The sequence below is a fragment of the Ailuropoda melanoleuca genome, chromosome 4, assembly GCF_002007445.2.
Source record: "Ailuropoda melanoleuca isolate Jingjing chromosome 4, ASM200744v2, whole genome shotgun sequence".
Taxonomy (NCBI): Eukaryota; Metazoa; Chordata; class Mammalia; order Carnivora; family Ursidae; genus Ailuropoda; species Ailuropoda melanoleuca.
The window spans coordinates 15,731,773-15,752,463 of NC_048221.1; the positions used below are offsets into that span (position 1 = coordinate 15,731,773).

Here is a 20,691-nt window from a genome sequence, read left to right on the forward strand (position 1 = left end):
TCCCGCCTCAACCCCCTTGCCCCTGTCTTGCTCGTTCAGGTACACCTGGACCAACCTCAGTTTAGCCGGCATCCACTCCCTCCAACAACCCCCCCTCCCCCCGCTCCGCACCTGCACCCACCCAGGACATGAGCATGGAGGAAAACTCACCGCCTTGCAAACTGGCCTCGCTTTGAATCGTGACCCCAACAGCCCTACCACACTCCCAAGCTTGTCCCTTTGCCCCAGGCCCTAGGTGACACTCGCACATTTTCTCTCTTTCAAGCAAACCTCCATCGGCACCTACCCCATCCTCCGTCTCAGAGCTCCTAGTTCAGGGAGGGAAGAAATGGAAGAGAAGCAGCCCTGGAGCTCGGAGTACCATATCCACGCCACCTGCTCACTTCTGTTCCTGTCAACGCTGCCTGTGCTTCGGCTGGTCTCAGAGAACTCTCCCAGGTCCTCCCTGTGGCAACCCCCTCCCGTGCTAAATGCAGGCTCTCACCTGCTCAAGGACTTCCTGCCCCGGGTTCTCTCCTGAGTATTTCCCTCCCGTGGATCACTCCCATCGGCGCATGCGCGCCGTTATTTCTCCCAACCTGAAGGGCAACGCCCTCCTCTACCCCCTGCAACCTCACGTGTTCCGTCAAGCCCGCTTCTCTGCTCCACTTTAGAGCCAACCCCACGAAAGAGCTGTGCTGGCTCACATCCACGATTATCCGTTCCCACCCCCCCCCGTTCTCTGTTGAACCCCCTTCATTCAGCGTCCCCCTTCTTTGGAAACCATTTTCAAGGTCATCACGACCTCCACTTTGCTGGACCCAGTAGCCAAATCCAGTCCTCATCTTTTCTGACTCGTGGCAGCATTTGGCACAGCCCTGCCTCCCCCGTGAAGGCTAGTTGCCGCTTGGCTCCCAGGACCCCTCTCTCTGCCGATTCCGCTCCTACCTCTCTAGTCGCTGGGCTGCCTCCCCCTCGACTTCCAACTTCCATATCTCCAAGGTCCCAACACCCAGCCCTTGGGCCTCTGCCCTTCTCTATCTATACTCATTCCTTGGATATCTCCCAGCGCGTGGCTTTAAATATATCTCTCTGCCAATGACGCCCAATTACAGTTCTCTAGCCAAGACTGCCTCGCTGAATCCAGACTCCTTGCTTCCCCCGTATCTCCACCTGAATGTCAAAAAGGGGTCCCCAAATTAACATGGTTCAACCCAAACTCCTAATCCTCACCCTAAAACCTGCCTTTTCCCCATCTCAGTGAAAGGCTTCCAGATGCTCTGGCTAAAAACCTCACACTCATAGTTGACTCTATGCTTTCTTCATACTTCATATCAAATCCATCAAGAGACATGGTCAGTTCTGCGAGAAGCAGACGATCCTCACCACCTTCCCTGCTTCCATTCTGTCCAAGGCACCAGCCTCTCCTTCCACCACTCTTGCCTCCCTACGGTCTCAACTAGACCAGCAGTGCCCGTCACAATGGCGGTCACACCCTGTCCTTGGCTCTTCCTTTCACACAGCAAAGCAATGTTCCACTGCGCCTCCAAGGCCCTCCAGAGCTGTGCCCTTGCCGGCCTGTCTGGCCGTATCCACTAGTGCATTCGCTTGCTTTTCCGGTCCGCTGACTGGCCTCCTTGCTCTCCCTTGAACACCCACGTCAACCCACGCCTCAGTATTTGCATTGCTCTTGGGTCTGCCTAGGACATTTGTTCCTGAACTTCTTCAGGGCTGTCTCCCTAGGTCTACATACACACTTTTTGCTCTTCCAAAACGACTTTGGATATCATTGGAGTTTCAAGCTTGCCATTAAGCTGGGAGAAAGAGGAGCATTTTAAAAAAGTATTTTGCCGACGGCCCTGGCTAGCCTGGCTACCACCCTATCCAGATCCTCGTCAGAGTGAGCTGAGCTGGGGTAAGCACGCAGCAATCAAGGAGGTAGGGCTTCAGGGTCTACGTATGAGGTCGCCATGTAGTGTTATAAAAGTGGTAAGTTTAAAATGCCAGCACATGGGGTACCCGGGTGGCTCAGTCGGTTAAGTGCCTGCCTTGGGCTCAGGGCATGATCCCAGAGTCTTGGGATCGAGTCCCACATCAGGCTCCCTGCTCGGTAGGGAGTCTGCTTCTCCCTCTGCCCTTCACCCTGCTTGTGCTCTCTCTCTCTCTTGCTCTCTCTCCCTCGAATAAATAAATAAAATCTTTAAAAAAAAGAAAGAAATTAAAAATAAAAATAAATAAATAAAATAAAAACGCCAGCACATGGAGAGAGATGAATTTAATACTGGGAGAAAGTGGTGGGATTGGTTTGGGATTGTTACTTTTCATTATTAGCCCTTCTATATAATTTAAGTATTTTAATACCATGTGATAAAAATAAATGTAAATACCTAGGGCCACCTGGGCAACTCAGTTAAGCATCCGACTCTTGATTTCGGCCCAGGTCATGATCTCAGGGTCCACGTCCGGTTCCATACTGGGTGTGGAGACTGCTTAAGATTCTCTCTCTCCCTCTGCCCCTCCCTCTGCTCATGTGCACTGTCTCTCTTTCTTAAGTAAATAAATAAATCTGTAAAAATAAGTAAATAAATGACTGTAGACACCTGCCTACAGATCTAGATCTGACTGTCGCAGTCAGGATGTGGGGCAGACCCTGGGTCTAAGTCATGCAGATTGAACGAATAGAAGAAATCCCCCCAAAAAGGTATCAGCCAACAGCACAGCCACTGTTCACCAACCCTGTGTTCACCAACCACTTTTTAGGCGAACGTCTCTTCTACCCTCATTCCTTAGACAGAACCCAAAGGGCTACCCTGTCAGTGAAATGAAACAACGCCCATTAAGCCCTAGAGAATACATCCTTCCTATATCACAAATGACAAACCGACACCAACGGCTCACATATTTTGGTGCAGCAAACATACGATGGAGGGAAAAAAAGGATATTAGACACATCTCACTAAAAAGAAACATACCAACTCTTTTTTGGATTTCTTTTTCAATGTTTTCTATCCCATTCCCTCAGAAACCTTATGAAAATATAAGCTTTTTTTGGTGAGAGTCAAGATGAGACTTCAGACTCTTTTTTTCAATTCTATTCTCTTCCCTGAGCGTAATTAAAACCTGGAAACTGTCTAGCATAACATATAGAGTCGTCGAGTTGCTACGTTGTACACCTATAACTAATGTAACATAGTGTCAGCTGTACTACAATTAAAAAAAAACACCAAATGGGAAAATAAAGATCAAATGAGATAAATAAATAAACAAATCGTCTTTGTCTTTATACTTCATCACCCATGTAATTGAATAATCGTCCCCTTGAATCAATTTTAGTAGAACTTCAATTACAAGACAGACATGTAAAACAATGCCATTAGAGTTCACTAATTAAATCAGTAAATGTGCAAATAAAATGCTCTTCCCTTAAGAAACGAACCCACAGTCCTAGCCTGGATGGCAATGAGCCTCCTGGATGAGAAATCCCTCTCGGAGTCTCACAGCAGCTCTTCTATTTCTCCCACTAGGTGACTGAGTTTCAATCAGATATAGTGTTTTTCTTTTTCTTTTTAAGATTTTATTTATTTATTTGACAGAGAGAGAGAGAGAACACAAGCAGGGGGAGTGGGAGAGGAAGAAGCAGGCTTCCCGAAGGCAGAACGCTTAATGACTGAGCCATCCAGGCGCCCCCAACCTTTTTTTTAAAGATTTTATTTATTTATTTGAGAGAGAGCGCGAGCGAGAGAGCACAAGTGTGGGGAGGGATAGAGAGAGAAGCAGACTCCCCACTGAGCAGGGAGCCTGACCCGGGGCTCAATCTCAGGACCCCAAGATCGGGACCTGAGCCAAAGGCAGATGCTTAACCAACTGAGCCTCCCAGGCTCCCCTCTGCTTATAACTTTTAAGTTTTGATACACACTTCATGGAACAAATACAGTCTTACAAAATGAGGTACCATGACGTAAGGTCACAGAGCAAGCTAGAGGGTTTTGCCTGTTTTTGTAAAATTAAATTAACCAGATAATTGCTTTTTCTGATAAGGCATCCATCAGGTTTTCAATATATTAATTTCCCCACAGGAAACAGATCTTAAGAAACTAAAGGATAATCTTCAAATCGCATTAATAATCACAGTAGGAATCATAGTACGGAAACTCAGACACACCCGCAAAAAAGGTAAATTTACTACATTCATTTTTTGCAGGTCCTGGGAAACTGATCAGCTTGCTCCTTGAACCCTCACATTCCTCCCCCACCAACCCTACTGCCTCCTCACCTGTCCAGCCAATTTGACGGCTGTTTTTCTTATCTTGAGCTAGAAAAGCCTAACAAACCCCTAAGAAGTTTTCTGTCTTACGGCAAGATAAGACACAGCCCATCCCAATTCAGGGCTGACCTGGTATACGGGAGGCATGGGAAACTGTCCACAAAGCCATTAGCACCACGATGAAAGGAAGAAGCCAAGAGGTAAAAATCACTCCAAAGCAGCTGAGAGGCCGGTTCGTGGACCCCGGCTCTCCGCAGATGCCTCCTGGTCCAAGAATCCTCCGGGGGGGTTTTATCAGCTACAGACACTTTCCCCCAAACCCCCCAGGGCTTGGGTCCCTCTTCAGCAAGTTGTCCTACCCTAGAGTAACCCCAGATGCTAGGAGTGGGGAAGCGGTCAGAGCAGAGCTGAGAGCCACTTTGAGCTCACAGGGCCCAGGGGACCTGTGTAATTCATCTTGCGCGAAGGGTAGATCACTCCGACCCGTTCCCGCAGGTGTTGCCCGGTCTGAGGTTCCAGTTCTTAAATTCAAGATTCGCATCATTTTGGATGACCTCAGATTAGTGCAAGTGAAAAGAACGTGCCAACTAGCTTTGATTACAGCGTTGTGCAGGGGAAAGAGCTCAGCCAAATCCTCCACTTAGCAGCCGTGTCCACTAGGGCAAGTCACTTAGGTCCCAGCTTCCTTGTCTTCAAGTTGGGGGTAAGGACAGGCACCTGAAACGGCTGTGATGCTTACAGTAACGGCTTTATTAATTAACAAGCATGATCAGAATAGGTATTGATTTGATCCAAATAGTTCATAAAAGTGGAGAACCAAGAATAGAGAGACATTCACACCTTACACATTTTGTTTTTAACTTAAAGCATAGAAAAATATCAACCTTTGCCAACTTGAGATTGGGTCATGGACCTCCTCCAAGCATGGGTCTGCCCATCAGAATCCCATTCTGCCTTTCTTATATCAACCACACCCTCCACACATCATGCAAGAGCTCCAGTTTGGGTTCCTTCAGAGGGACTAAAAAATACAGACATGCAAAGCCACCGGAATGTGCAACCTCTCCAGCTGGTCATACCTTTTTGGATTCGTGCAATGCTGAGTCAATTGTGTGGCTCTGTTATCCTAAACGTAGTTTCTCCAAAGCTCTCCGCTTCATTTCATATACATATAACGCTCTTTTACTCTTATTTCCTGAGTTTACAGGAGCATAGCCAAATTACCTCATCTCAATCCAAGTAAAAATGGTATCAGTACAGTGAGTCTTACCCAGCATTCCGAAGCTCAGCAGGGGAGGGTGGAAATGGATGACAGCGAGCACCCTCGAGCTGCCCCAGGGCATGGTCTGCCCAGGTGTGGAGAGCATCAGACGGCCTCATGAGGCCAGCTGAGCAGCCTTCCACAAAGTGTACTGTAGACAGTTCATTGTGTCGTCGCTGTCTCCCCCGAGTCTGGTACGGCGCCTGGAATGCATGTGGGTCCGTACAACATGGGGGCAGCGGGGGGTTGGGGGGTAGTGTTATGGGAATCAGACATTTGCTCTGAGCAACAGTGGGATGGCTCTGAAGTCCAATGAGCAAGTGTCACAGAGAAATCCCAGAAGGGCATCCCCCTGCACGATGTGACTGCAGCCTGCCTAGTCCCCATTTGCTAAAGAAGCTATAGGCAAGCACAAAAAACACATACTTTTCCAAAGCACTTTTCTCGAGCCTTTCTGTCTCCTTCTTCTGCCAAGCTTTGTGCTTCTTGACGCGCGTTTCCCACAAGGCTCTGATGACAGAAATGTCGAACACGACCACTTTGTGTCCCATTTTGGGAGTATGAAATTACCTATTTAAGAAACATACATATGTCAGCTTCACACACACAGAAGAAAAGTTTTAGCATGAACTTTCTTTTTTTTTAAGATTGTATTTATTTATTTTAGAGAGAGAGAGAGTGCATGAGCCAGCGGTGTGTGTGTGTGGGGGGGTGTTGGAGAGCAGAGAGAGAGGGAGAGGGACAAGCAGACTCCCTGCTGAGCACAGAGCCCACGACACGGGGCTCGATCCCAGGACCCCAAGATCAGGACCCGAGATCACGACCCGACCTGAAACCAAGAGTCGGATGCCCAACCGACTGAGCCACCCAGATGCCCCCGGTGTTAGCATGAACTTTAAAATGAAACAAGAGTGAATCCTTCGTCTTAAGTCATGATGAAATGCTCAAGATGGCAGTTTGCGAATGTTCTTAAAGCCTGATACTACTCTGGGTATGTCAGTCCAACACCCACCTGTGGCACTTCCTCGAGAAAGTCACACTTGTGTCTGCCCCTACCTCTCAGCCAAACTGTGGGTTCCCAAAGCCCCCTGGTCCCTCCACAAGCTTCACAGTTCCATGTTCTATTGAATTTTCCAGCATCTCATCTTCCCAATAGGTTGTACCATCCTCAAGGTTACGTTTGTGAGTTAATCAGAACTTACACATACACACACACACACACACACACACACACACACACACTCCGGTGACCTCAGGCTACACAGCAGCCACTGTTGAGCGACAAAACCAGTCCTTGCACCAAGCACCGTGAGCACTTTCCCAGCCGGGACTGACCACACCCCAGAGCGTGGGGACGCATCCTGTGAGGGTCCCCTGCACCACGAAACCTCACAGGCTGCTCGTCTCTGTTTATGTGGTTTTCCAAATGCAAGGAAAATCAAAGTCAGGTACATCCTGGCCCTTCTTTGAAGCGAGCCCCAGCACCGTGCCTGGCACACAGCAGGCCCTCCACAGGTATTTGTGGAATGAATAAAAGAAAACCAAATAAAAGGTTTGCCCCCAGACTGCTCCCCTCCCAGGCCGCTCAGTGAGCTTTCTCTCTTCTTTTTATGTCCCCATCTTGTTTTTACTGTTTGCTTTAAGTGATTATTTGCTCACTGGAAAAAAAATTATCAGGACGTAAAAGTACATTTTAATGTTCATTCCACTAACCTACACTGATCTCCCTTATCTAAAAATAACTTCCTAGTTATCGTTTTAAATTTCCCCTACTTAACAGCATTGAAATCTGGCTCCATCCATTTCCTGATTCACACACACACACACACACAGTGTGTGTCAGTTGGCAAATCGTAGGGCTGTTGAATAGTCTCTGCTCCAGTTCCAGACGCTTCTAAATGGCAGTCAGTGGGGATACAAAATCAAATATTTAATCATCTGACTCAGCTGTGTACTCTCCATGAATGGCTTGCCAGGCCAAGTGGGAGAGCTGGCTTATGTCTGTGCAGTGGAACGCCAGAGGGCCATAATTTTCGTCTAATGAGCTGAAAATGCTGGCCCCAATTTACTTGTCTTTCCCTTCATTTCTGACATCTGGGACTGTCTTTTGTCTCCCTAAAATTCTTTTACCTAAAGGAGATTTCTGACAAAGGTGCAAGTGATGCACCTTTTTGTGCGGACCTAGGTTTTCAATTCTCTGGGGTAAATACATGGGCGCAGCATGGGGGTGGGGGTCCCTAGGATAACTCCGTGTTTAACCTTTTCAGGAACTGCTGGACTGTTGCCCCGAAGCGGCTGCATCATTTTGCTGCCCCGGAAGCTGTGCATAAGGGTCCCAGGGTCTCCACGTTGTCTCCACGTCCTCTCCAGGCTCATTCTGCTTTCTTCCATCATGGCCGTCCCAGTAGGTGGGCAGTGAGCTCCAGTGGTTTTGATTTGCATTTCCCTGACAGCTAATGATGTTGACTGAACATTTTTATGTGCTTATTGACCATTTTTATACCTTCTTGGGAGAAACGTCTATTCAGATCCTTCCCCAAATTTTAAGTGGGGCCGTTTGTCTTTGTAATTGTTGAGGTAATAGTTCTTTAAATATCGTAAGCCCAGGTCCTTTGTTAGATACATGATTTGCAGAACTTTTTCAATTCCATCCTTTTACTTTTTACCTAACTATATAGTTATATTTGATGTGAGACTTTGTAGACAGAACCTTTTTTTTTTTTTAAGTAGGCTCCACACCCAACATGGGACTTGAACTCACAACCCTGAGATCAACAGTCGCTTCCTCCACTGACTGATCCAGCCAGGAGCCCCTGTTGACAGAATCTTGTTGGATCGTGTACTTCACGCATTCCAACCATGTCTTTTAATTGGTGTGTTTGGGCAATTTATATTTAACAGAATTACTGATACTTTGCATTTCGGTCTAAATTCACGTATTACCCGTTTTCTGCTTGACTCCTCTTTCGTTTTCTTCTTTACATGTTCCAGCCTTCTTTTGTGTTTATCTGAACATTTTTTTAGTATTCCATTTATTTTCTTTATTGTGTTTTGGACTATGTCTCTCCATGTAGTCTTTTCTTTTTCAGGGCTGCCCTAGGGAGGATAAGCTCCCGGCTTCACTTCTCATAGTCCATCAGAAACAATATTTTAACCACTTGTTGTGAGACGTGGAAAGCTTACTACCACCGAGGTCCCCTAGGCTCTCACCTCGGTGCTGCCGTTGTCCCCTGCCCTGAATCTGTCAGTGTTCTATTTTTGGCTTCCAATCATGACATGTTTTTAAAGAACTCACAAGGAGGACCCTAGCCTGTCACGTCTACCCTGATAATGGACCATATCTGTGGCTCCTCCCTCATTCCTGTTGCCCCATGTCTCCTCTGGTAGCGCTTCCCTTCTGACTGAACAACTCCTCTTAACAGTCCCCTCAGACCGAGGACACTGGCTGCCAAATGCTTTATTCCCCTTCACCTGAATATCTTCTTTTCACCTTCACTCCTAAAGATTGTTTGTGCTGGGTAGAGAACCCCAAGATCATTCTTTTCGCTCAACACTTGATAGACACTGCCTGTTTTCTTCTGGCCTCCCTGGTTTCCCACGAGAAATATGCAGTTGTTGGAACCATAAGTCTTGTCAAGGTGACACATCATGGTTCTCTCACGACTTGTCGAGAATTGTTCCTTGTCTTCGATTTTCCTCAGTTTCATTATGATGAATCTGGGCATGGGTTTCTTTGGGTTTATCCTGTGTGGGACTTGCCCAGTTCCTCTGGTCAGGAGGTTTTAGCTTTTGCCAAATTTGGGGATTTTCAGCCATTTTTTTCTCCAACTCTTTTTTTCTGCACTGCCCTCTTCCTCCCCTCCTTCTGGGACTCGGACAACACAAATGTTAGCCCTTTCAATACCGTTTTGTAGATTCTTGAGGCTGTTCACTTTTTTAGAAGTCTCTCTGCCTCTCTTTTTTCAGATTGGTAATATCCAGCGATCCATCTTCAAATGTCCCCCACCCCCGATCATCTCCATCATGTTGATGAGTCGATCACAGGGAGTGTTTTATGTCAATGATTGTCCGTTTTATTTCCAGAGTTGCCATTGGGTTCTTTATATCTTCTATTTCTTTGCTGATCTTTTCTACCTTTCCATTCACACCCCGAAGGCAGAGGGAGAGGACCTCAGACAGGACAGACTTGAAAGGGCTTCCGACCTTGTTTTAGAAGTTGCGGCTCAGCCCAGCAGACAGCAGGGAAGTCCTCTGGTTTGGTCCGGCTGGTCTGGCTCGCTGGGCAAATGGCAGGCCACCCCCCCTCCCCAGAGTGCCAGAGAAGAACACCTGACCAGCCACCAAGGGTGTGGACATATGCCATGGGGGTCCAGAGTCCACACTGGAACAGGTAGGAGACCTCCTCCCCCCACACTGTCCCTCCAGCACCCTCCCCTGAGAAAGTCTAACTGGTATTCGCTTTGAAGTGGACAAGTACGTAAAGGAACAGTGCTGTGTGTCACACAGTACAGACATGCAAGGCTACATTCAGAGTCGAGAGGCAGTACGTTGAAGACTGACACAGCGGGTGATCCGCGTGGTTCAGTTCCAACCTCACGTTTCCTCGCTCTGGCCTTCTGGGGTTGGGAGTGCCCGCTGGACAGTCCTTTGACAGTGTCGTTCGGCTGCTCATGTGCACCCCTAAGTGGCCTCCTGGGATGGAGGCCATGGTCCACACGGCGCTCCGTTCAAACAGCAGAAGGCATGTTGATTAGGGGCGGCTCAGGGAAGAGCCCAGGGGCCCTCAACAACTTCATGGTTGTTCTCCAAGCTCTTCCCCCTCCTCGGTTCCCCTGGTTCTTCTAGATTCCTGGGGCTCCCTTTTACATTCCTCTGGCCAGAGACCTGGGGCTTTAGTCCCCCTGCTTTGCTGTGCACCCACTTTGGGGGCCAAGTAGCAGGAGGGCCTGGGAAGGGAGAAAGCATCGAGAGTTTTCTTCACCCTCTGGGGCCTGCAACTCCTCTGATCCAAAAGGAAGGACCCTTTCTCAACGTTTTGAGTGACTGAGGCCCTCCCCTATCAACCCACCCCCCCCATGCCCTTGCCCCTCCTGTCACCACTGAATCCTTTGGGGGCTGAGGCATGAGAGGATGCAGAAAAGAAAAACAGGGATTTGCCCCCCCTCTCTGAGCACGAGGGGTCCCCTTTTCCACTCCTGAAGCAACATTAGGCACCCTTGTGCCCAATTCTGGGTTCCCGGCTGCCTTGAGTTCAGGCTGGAGAGCTCTGCAGGGAAAAATGGGAAACATACCACAGGCTCTCTGCTTGCAATTCTGGTGTCTTTCCCTTACTCTCTTGCAACCTGTTACTCTTCAGAGTCTTCATCCTCCTGTTTCGTGTATTCCTTCTGGGTTTCAGAGCTGCATTCTGTGGGACGGACATGGTGGAGGGCCCCTAACTCTGTCTCACCCGGAACCAGAAACCACTGCACTTAATTTGTCTTTTACCACATTCCTTCCTCTGTCATTTTCAAGCTCAGGAGCACTTAAGCTGCAAAGGTCTTAAGGTTTTGGCTTTTGACACCCCCCCCCCAAAAAAAAGCTTCCATAAAAGCATACCAAGCCCCAGCCTGAAAACAAGAGAACACAGTCCCCAGCCTGAAAGACAGAAAAATTAGAAAGAGAGAAAGAACCAAGCCGACTTAAATACTTTGAGGCGATCTCTACACATAAAAGCAAAGCAAAAGGCCAAAGTAAAGTGAGCTTTCCGAGCAGCGTGGACAGCCCAGGCAGCCCCGGGTACTGCAGCTGGAAGGAGGGCTCTCTGTTCTCTGTTCTGGTTGGGACCAACCAGCGTGGCTCAGCCTCAGCTGTTGAGTGGCTGTCATTTTCTTAGACCAGCAAATCCTTGGGGAGTAGCCAGATCAGTCCATTAACTGCCGGTGCAATGAACACGCACACACACACACACACACACACACACACACACACACAGCACACGCCATTGCTCATTAGTTTCTATGCATTCATTTGGAGAAATGTAGTTCAGAATTACATCCTAGAAGAATCGTCTCTTCTTTTTGCCTTTGAGTTCTATTTTTAAATACCTGTAAATCAATATCAATGTCATATTTTGGTGGGAAAGAGTGTACCTGTCTGTCATCTAACCATGTTCCCCATTTCCCCTGTATCTTGCAAGGCAGGGAAGGTTCTACTCTTCAATTAAGAGGGTTTTAAATGTGCCAAATTTAAATCAAGGTCTTGCCTGTGAGATGTTCTGTTTGCAAATGTGTGTGACACAACGTACAGGTTCTAAGAGCAGTGAGAGAGGACCACGTTTGCTAGAGGTCTGCATGTACTGTCCAGAAAGCCTGGGAAGCTAAGAAATAACCAACCGGCAAATGCCAGGTCCAGCCCAGCCCCTGGTGTCCTGTGCAGTACAGGGCTGAACCTAGGCTTCTGTAGACAACGGGGCAGGTTCAAGATCAACCCTGGAGATAGTAGCTCTATGGGTAGGTATCGGATCAGAAAAGTGGTTTTATAATAGGAGCCAGTGAGTCATTCCAGGACAGGCAGGAGACCCTCCACCCAGACACAAAGCCACACTGGGGAGCGGAGAGTAGGGAGATGTCAGGGACGGATGCAGGGGCCAGTCCCCCAGTAGGTTGGGGAAAGAGAGACAGTCCCCTGGCAAATTTACAGAGCTAATCTCTTCTTTGTAGCATGAGCTCCAGTCAACACAAACTCTCAGGCAAATACGTAACATGGAATTTCCTAAGCATTAGGCTTCTCCAGGACTACAGAAAGAGCACCATGACACATTATTCCAAAGCAGTAAAGAGAAATTCACCTCTACAGGATGTGGTGGGAGAGACCCTCTACTCAAATAAAACAATATCCTCCTAGAGAAAGCTTAACATCCAAGTGCGCTCCCCGGAGCCCGCAATGGATTTTACAGCAGAGATTCACAGACCCAAGGGGACATCTGATTCCAGTCACCTGCTGGAGATCCATCTGGCTTTGCACTGCAGCTGAGCCACGAGAACACGGATCCCTAGATTTGCGCTGCACCGTCTGCAGCCACGGAGCACCTTCCAGAGAAGCAAACACCTGGGACTAGAAGAGAGGAGAGGAAGCCAATGATGTCACTCATGGCAGCAGAAAGGATGCTGGGGCAGAGTGACCGGAGGCTCCTTTTTCTCCAGTATTCAGTTTTCTGGGTCCTGAGTGAACATGTCAAGAGACTCTCAAAGGTTGGATTCATGGTGGAAAGGAAAACTCCTCCTGGAAAAACCTTTTGCTTTACTGCTTTATTTCAGTAAAGGGCAAGATAGTAAATATCGTAGGCTTCGCTGGCCAACTGGCAAAACGGAAGATACCCTGTAGGTACTTACATCACAAAAGAGAAAACTCCCGGCCTGCCCCTCCCTGCTGTCTTGCCCTGCGCCGGCCAGAGCCATGTGTGTGCTTCCCTGTTTTGTGCTCACTTACCACCTGCTAGAGACACTCTCAGGACAAGAGCAACGGCCCCAAGAGGGAAAGGCCCAGCAGGTCAGCACGCAGACGGACTGGGAATGGGGACCTGCTGTAGTCAGGTTCACTCTCTGTCCTGGTGACACCCAGATGCCAGTGTGACCTTCTCGTCTCCTGACAGCTCAAGTTGGGTAGCTGGCTGGAGGCTAAGTGGACTTGCTAAGTCACCAACTCCTAAGCAGAGATTCCACTTCTTGGCCCCCAACCATTGCCAACAGTAGAGCCTCCAACATGTAGAGAGCAACCAGCGTGGACCTTGGGCAGTAGCAAGATACAGCCGGCCAGGTAGACAGACTCTGAGAGTGGAGGGGCTGGGGGGGGCCTCCAGCTTGGTCTCCATGGCTCACAGTGCTAGCCTCCTCCAGTGGTGCCCACATGCCATACAAAAACACGTGCCGGTCTGTGTGCACATCCCAGGGTTAGTGAATAATAAACTCAATTTTGCTTTGTGGCTATGATGGCTTTAAATTGTACCCACAAATTCCTTGACATTCTTTCCTTTAAGAGGGGAGAACTTAATTCCTCCCCCCCACCAAGGATGGGTTGGATTCAGTGATGCACTGCTAATGAATAAAATGAGGTAAAAGTGCAGCTTCCGAGACCAAGTCCCACCAGGCGCTCCTCTCTCTAGCTCTTTGGTCGTGAGCTCCGGGGGACGTCAGCCACTGTGTCACGAGGATGCTCAGGCAGCCCTATGGAGAAGCTTCATACGGAGAGGAACAGAGGCCTCCTGCCAGCAGCCATGTGAGGGGCAACTGTCTAAAACAGATCTGCCAGCCCCGGTTGAACCTTCAGATGGTAGCAGCCCCAGAAGACATCTCAGCTGCAACTATACAACAGACCCTGAGCTAGGACCACTCAGCTGAGCCACTCCTGACCATCAAAGACTGTGACATAATATGTTTCTTGTATTATGCTGTAAGTGTCGGAGGAGATGCTATGTAGCAATAAATCATTAACATGGGGCACCTGGGTGGCTCAGTTGGTTAAGCATCCACCTTTGGCTAGGTTATGATCTTGGGGTCCTGGGATGGAGTCCCAAATTGGGCTCCTGGCTCAGTGGGGAGTCTGCTTCTCCCTCTGCCCCTCCCCCTGCTTGTTCTCTCTCTCTCTGACAAATAAAATCTTTAAAAAAATAAAGAAATCATTAATACAGTGGACAGCAAAATAAGAATCAGTCTCAATGTACACCAGCATCTCGTGTCTGTATCTTGCTGCCTCCTTGACATATCCACTTGGATGTCTCACATATATCTCAAAGAAACACAGTGCCTTCCGAAGTTCCTCGCTTAGAATCTAACCCCTCCTGGGGCGCCTGGGTGGCACAGCAGTTAAGCGTCTGCCTTCGGCTCAGGGCGTGATCCCAGCGTTGTGGGATCGAGCCCCCACGTCAGGCTCCTCCTCTGTGAGCCTGCTTCTTCCTCTCCCACTCCCCCTGCTTGTGTTCCCTCTCTCGCTGGCTGTCTCTATCTCTGTCGAATAAATAAATAAAATCTTTAAAAAAAAAAAAAAAAGAATCTAACCCCTCCTGGCTGCCTTAATTCCTCACCTTGACCCTGTCATTACCTGGAGGTCACTCCTTTATGCCTTCTGCTTCCTCACCCTGCCCACCATGCGGGCATGAACACGTACACAAACACACACATTCGTTCGCACAGCTGATGTATCGCCCACGTCTTACAGGGCATGCATGTCTCACCACCAGTTAGGGTCACAGCTCGCCTCGGTCGTGCAGAAGCCTCACAGCTGCCGTCCTGACTTCCCACTCACCCATGTCCAATCCATTGGTCGCACCACAGTGAGAGAATGAGATCATGCTGCCGCCTCGCTCCGGTGCCCCAGAGACTTCCCTCTGCGATGAGGGCGAGATCCCAGCTCCTCCCAGGGCCCAGTGAGACTCTGGCATGATCCACCCTCAGCCGCTCTCCTCCTCAGCGCCTCACCCAGCCCGCGCCTCTTCATACCTCAGACCCCGCACACACTGCGCCCTCTGCCTGGACCCTCTTCCCCATCTGCCCAGCTTCCCCGCACCCCACGCCCCCGAACTCAGCTTCAGTGTTCTCTCCTCAGCACGGCCTTCACCGCCTCCTCATCTAAGGCAGATCCTCCCGTTATTTCCTCTCTCAGACTCTTGCTAATTTACTTCACAGCACATAATCCAAGTTGAACTACTTGCTCATTGGTTCAATTATACTTTGACCGTGGACTGCGCTGAGAAGGGCCACGGTTTACTGACAGGGGCAGCCACCTGAGAAGCCCCAGGCATAGGCTCAGAGTCAGCCACGGACCCTGAGTGGTCGCCAGGGGACAGATGGTGACAGGCAGTAGCCCTGGAGGGGATGTAGCCAGGCTCCTGCTTCTGGACCTCAACACAGAAACCCTGCGTGTTGAGCCAGTTTCCTTGGTGTGTATCTCTGTTCTTTGATTCCTGGGAACCCCAAATAACTGACATTCCAGGCACTCATCAAATGCGGAGGGATGAAAGTCCCCGCCCCTCAGCTCTCCATCTGGAGAGAACAGATGCTCACAGAGATACATTTCAGGGCTGCGTGTGGATTTAATAATGGGGGAGGAACAGATGCTGTGGAGTCAGAAGAGGAGGGACGCCCTCAGGTGTGCGTGGGGAGGGGGAACTCGGGGCAGTCCCACCGGGACCCTGAGGAAGGGGAAAGGGACTGTCCACACAGGTTGGCTTGGATAATTGTTCACACTCCCTCCACAACCCAGGTACATTAGAATCCCTTTACAGAGCCATCCGCTGTCCAAGCCAGAGGGCATGACCGGAAAAACATGTCCCCTGGCACCAGAACACTCGTCACCACTCAGAAGCCCAATGCCAGGGTTCCAGGCGGGAGGGGCACTTTCTGGTCACCTCATCTTCCCCGTCCTGGTCAAACGGCAGACTGGGCAGAAGGAGGTGGGAGGCTGGGTACAGGGCTCACATCTCTGAGGGTCTGAGGTATGAAGGATCTGGGGGAGAAGACCCAATGAAGCCCACAATACAGGTGCCCAGCCATTCTGGGCGCCCCCCCCCCCGCCAGGCTGGGGGGGGGACAGCAGCAAGGGGGGAGGTGTGTCTAGGCAGAGGGCACAGTGTGCGCACAGTCTGAGGGACGGAGCTGAGGTCGGGGGGGGTCCCCTGAACATCCATGGGGAGAGAGGCCTCGCCCCATCATCCCCACCTGCTCTCCAGAACCGCCAGGGCCCCTCTTTCTCTGGGCAGACCCGCTCCAGGCTTTCCACAGCATTCTTCCCAGCAGAGCCGCCATGTGACTAAGACACCCACCGCCAGCCTTGCTGGAACTAAGGGAGTGACTGTGACCATGGGGATTCCTGGTGACACCACTCTACAGAGGGGGCAATGACATGGCCAACAAGGGGCCTTCGTGACGCACAAATCCCATTCGATCTTCACATAAGGTCACTGACCAGACTCCGGTGCTGGAACACAGAGTGAGTTTTCTGGTAGAAACAGTGGGGTTATTAAAGGCTAAATACTCAAGTGAGGTTAGTATGGTCCCGGTATTTCAGCCAAATTCTGAATTAAATTACATTTTCTGTAGCAAGGTCAGGATTTCCCTGGGAACACCCATCATTTTCGTGGTAATTTGTTAAACTAGGAAATCCTGGCAGGGAGGCAGAGGCCCCGGGGAAGGGATTAGGAGGACCTTCTCAGAGTCCGCCTGCCTGCCTGGGCGGGAGTCCCGCAGCCTACACAGAGAGCTGCGCGTCCCTGAGATGGTCACCTAACCTCTCTGCACCCCGGTGTCCTTGTCGGAACAGAGGACTGGTGACAGGATCATGTGTGATCATTTGTGTCAAGTGCTTAAGACAGTACCTGGCACCTAGTAAAGCCCCAAAATGGCAGTTGAAAGAAATGAAGACAGACATTGTCACCAGAGAAATGTAAGCTACGAGTACCTGAGGATTCTTCGGCACCGGGCAAGGCTAGTGGAGGTTCTCTGCCAGATCCCCGCCCCAGCCCCTGAGTTACTGGAGAGGATTTGGCGAAAAAGAGTCACCAGCACACAGCTGAGGTGCTTACAAAACCAGATGATTCTCCCCTGGGTCTCCGATCCCTTTCCCCACCCACCCTGTCCCCAGCAGGGGGGAGATGGTCCCAGGAAGAAAGACTTCCCCCGCAGATGTCAATCATCCCTTTCAGGGCACCAAGACACAAACAAAGTTGATTTATCTCCCCTAGACAACACTTTGGACCAGAAAGCTTTGAGCTCAGCCTTGGGCACCAGGCAGTTTACTAGGAAAACCCCACGAACCAGGAGCAGGAATCTTGGGGACCTCCCCCCCCGCCATAGCAGCGATCTTGCTGGGGACCACCTGCCCTGGCCACATTCTCTCCTTTTCTATTCAATTCCAGTTCTCGCCCTAAAATGCAGAGAAATGCATGAGCCTCTGCCCTGTGTCCCACTGGGGGTGCTTGCTCCTGTCCTGCCATGGCAAGGTGGGAAAGATATAAACAAGAAGGCACTGCCCCCCTCAACGTCCCGGCAGGTGCCACAAGCCCCCTCGCTCCCAGTCCTCCCACGATCCCCCCCAGTCTCAGGAGCAGACGCTCACTTGCCCCTGCCACGTCCCCACCCCCACGACGGCCACCTACCCGTGATTGCGTGGCAGCCCCAGCCCCTGCCCGCCGCCTGCCCAGTGGAATCCGGGTTGTGGAGACTGTTGATACACACGGCTGCCCCACACTGGAGCCTCCTGGCCTGTGCGCTAACGGGCTATATTTGTCAGCTGATAATATGATCTGTAGGACATGTGCTGATAAACTATCTATCTATTCTATGTGACTCAGCCCGGCATGAGACAAAACACATTTCAGAAGGGAGGGCTTGGCACGGGGCAAAGGACGAGCTGGCCAGTGTGAGCCCTACAACCCGGCATTACCGCACCTCCCGCACAGATGGCCCGGCCTTTTCCCACGGCCCCATCCTGAAGCGTGTTAAGTAAAACAGGCCAGAGAGGGGAAAGGGCTCTGTCTCTTTATACTCCCAGTGAAGAACAAGAAAAGCAGGATCGGAGCACCATACGACCCAGCAAATGTGAAACTGTTTTCAATGTTTGAAGCTATACAGCTCTCAATCACCTGGATTTCACCTTGTTTTTCTTTTAAAGTTCCTAAAACATGTGAATTTAGGTTCTCTTTCGTGATTTTTACTAACTGGGCAAAGATGCTTTCCTGATATCCAACATTGTGACAATCTGACAATCAATTAATCAGGAATTGCTCCCACCTCGCTGAACCCCCACCCCCACATCTCCCACCTAGCCCCCGCCCAGCCCCCACCCCTGCCTGTTCCAAGAGGGTCCTTAAAACCACCCCCATTTCTGGGCAACAGACTCCTCAAACACCTTCATCCTAAACAGAAAAATACCGTTTGTCTGATATAGATACAATAATTCTACCTACAAAATAGTTGGATTTTGAAGGGACCATTTTCTAAGTGTTGACACTTGTAATTAAATTATCATTTTATTAATGCAATCCCTATCAAAATACCAACAGCACTTTTCACAGAACTAGAACAAACAATCCTAAAATGTATCCAGAACCACAAAAGACCCCAAATAGCCAAAGCAATTTTGAAAAAAAGAAAAACAAAGCTGGAAGCATCACGATTCCAGACTTCAAGTTATATTACAAAGCTATAGTCATCAAAACAGTATGGTACTGGCACAAAAACAGACACGTAGATCAATGGAACAGAATAGAAAACCCAGAAATAAACCCACAATTATACGGCCAATTAATCTTCAACAAAGCAGGAAAGGATATGCAATGGGAAAAAGACAGTTTCTTCAACAAATGGTGTTGGGAAAACTGATCAGCGACATGCAAAAGAATCAAATTGGACCCCTTTCTTACACCACACACAAAATAAACTCAAAATGGATGAAAGACCTAAATGTGACACCTGAAACCATAAAAATCCAGGAAGAGAACACAGGCAGTAATTTCTCTGACATCAACAGTAACAGCATTTTTCTAGATATGTCTTCTGAGGCAAGGGAAACAAAAGCAAAAATAAACTATTGGGACCTCATCAAAATAAAAAGCTTCTACCCAACTAAGGAAATGATCAAAAAGCTAAAAGGTGGGGCGCCTGGGTGGCACAGCGGTTAAGCGTCTGCCTTCGGCTCCGGGCGTGATCCCGGCGTTATGGGATCGAGTCCCACGTCAGGCTCCTCTGCTGTGAGCCTGCTTCTTCCTCTCCCACTCCCCCTGCTTGTGTTCTCTCTCTTGCTGGCTGTCTCTATCTCTGTCAAATAAATAAATAAAATCTTTAAAAAAAAAAAAAAAGCTAAAAGGCAATCTACACAATGGGAGAAGACGTTTGCAAATGACACATCAGATAAAGGGTTAGTACCCAAAATATATAAAGAACCGATACAATTCAACACCCCAAAAAAATCCAATTAAAAATGGGCAGAACACAAGAACAGATATTTTGCCAAAGAAGACATCCAGATGGCCAATAGACACATGAAAAGATGGTCGACATCACTCATCACCAGGGAAATGTAAATCAAAACTATAATGAGATATCACCTTTTATCTGTCAGAATGGCTAAAATCAAAACCACAAGAAAGAGCAAGTGTTGGTGAGAATGTGGAGAAAAAGGAAGCTTCGTGCATTGTTGGTGGGAAGGCAAACTGGTGCAGCCATTGTGGAGAACAGAATGGAGTTTCCTCAAAAAGTTAAAAATAGAACTACTCTATAATCCAGTAATCACACTACTGGGTATTTACCAAAAAAAAAAAAAAGACAAAACCACTAATTCAAAGGGATACATGCATCGCTATGCTCATAGCAGCATTGTTTATAATAGCCGAACTATGGAAGCTGCCTAAGTGTCCATTTTATTCAGCCATAAAAAAGAATGAAATCTTGCCATTTGCAATGACATGGAAAGAGCCGGAGAGTATAATGCGAAATACGTCAGTCAAATACCATATGATTTCACTCATATGCGGAACTTAAGAAACAAGACAAACAAGCAAAGGAAAAAGAGAGAGACAAACCAAGAAACAGACTCTTAACTACAGAGAATAAACTGCTGGTTACCAGGGGGAGGGAGAGGGGTGTGAAATACACGAAGGGGATTAAGGAGGTACTTGTTGGGGTGAGCACTGGGTGATGTATGGAAGTGTTGAAACACTATATCATATACCTGAAACTAATATAACACCACAATTACCTACATTGGAATTAAATTTTTTTAAAATAAGGTTTTTTATTTTAATAAGCAAAAAGAAATTTTAATGCGTTATCATTTTAAATTGTATACCAAGTTGATAGGAATCAAATAAATCTCTGTGACAATATTAAATCCTACCTCTAAGGTGTTGGGTGTGCTTTTTATTACTTAGAATTTGGATTTCACTTTTGATACATAATTTAAGTTTCCTATTTAGTAATTGTTTCGTTTGGGTTTGGTTCGGTTTTGTGTATAGTGTCTTGAACCAAAGAATTTAAATTGAAAAGGTAGTTTCAGGTCAAACACTACTTAAATATTTTTTCAATTTCAAAGAGGGCTAACTATTCAAAAGCTCAATCATAGTTAAGCAGAAAAATATTTTCCCTCACCAATACATGCAAACACAATGGGCGTCCTTTATGATGCCAGGGTTAGAGAAGCCAGCCATTATTCAGCC

The 20,691-nt window shown here is 48.5% G+C and overlaps 1 protein-coding gene across 6 annotated transcripts in view; it reads right to left on the minus strand.

Annotated features, from left to right (window-relative positions):
* LRRC2 (leucine rich repeat containing 2) overlaps positions 1–20,691 on the minus strand; it is a 43,668-nt gene that overhangs the window by 18,800 nt on the left and 4,177 nt on the right. For 4 of the 6 annotated variants that reach the window (XM_034658189.1, XM_034658187.1, XM_034658185.1 and 1 more), the window contains one exon: positions 5,931–6,074. In XM_034658189.1, coding sequence (XP_034514080.1) covers positions 5,931–6,055 — 125 coding nt within the window. In that variant the 5' untranslated portion in view covers positions 6,056–6,074. Of the gene's footprint in view, positions 1–5,930; positions 6,075–12,482; positions 12,600–17,634; positions 18,277–20,691 lie in introns of those variants that run through there. The other 2 variants (XM_034658186.1, XM_019797899.2) reach the window with 2 other exon arrangements.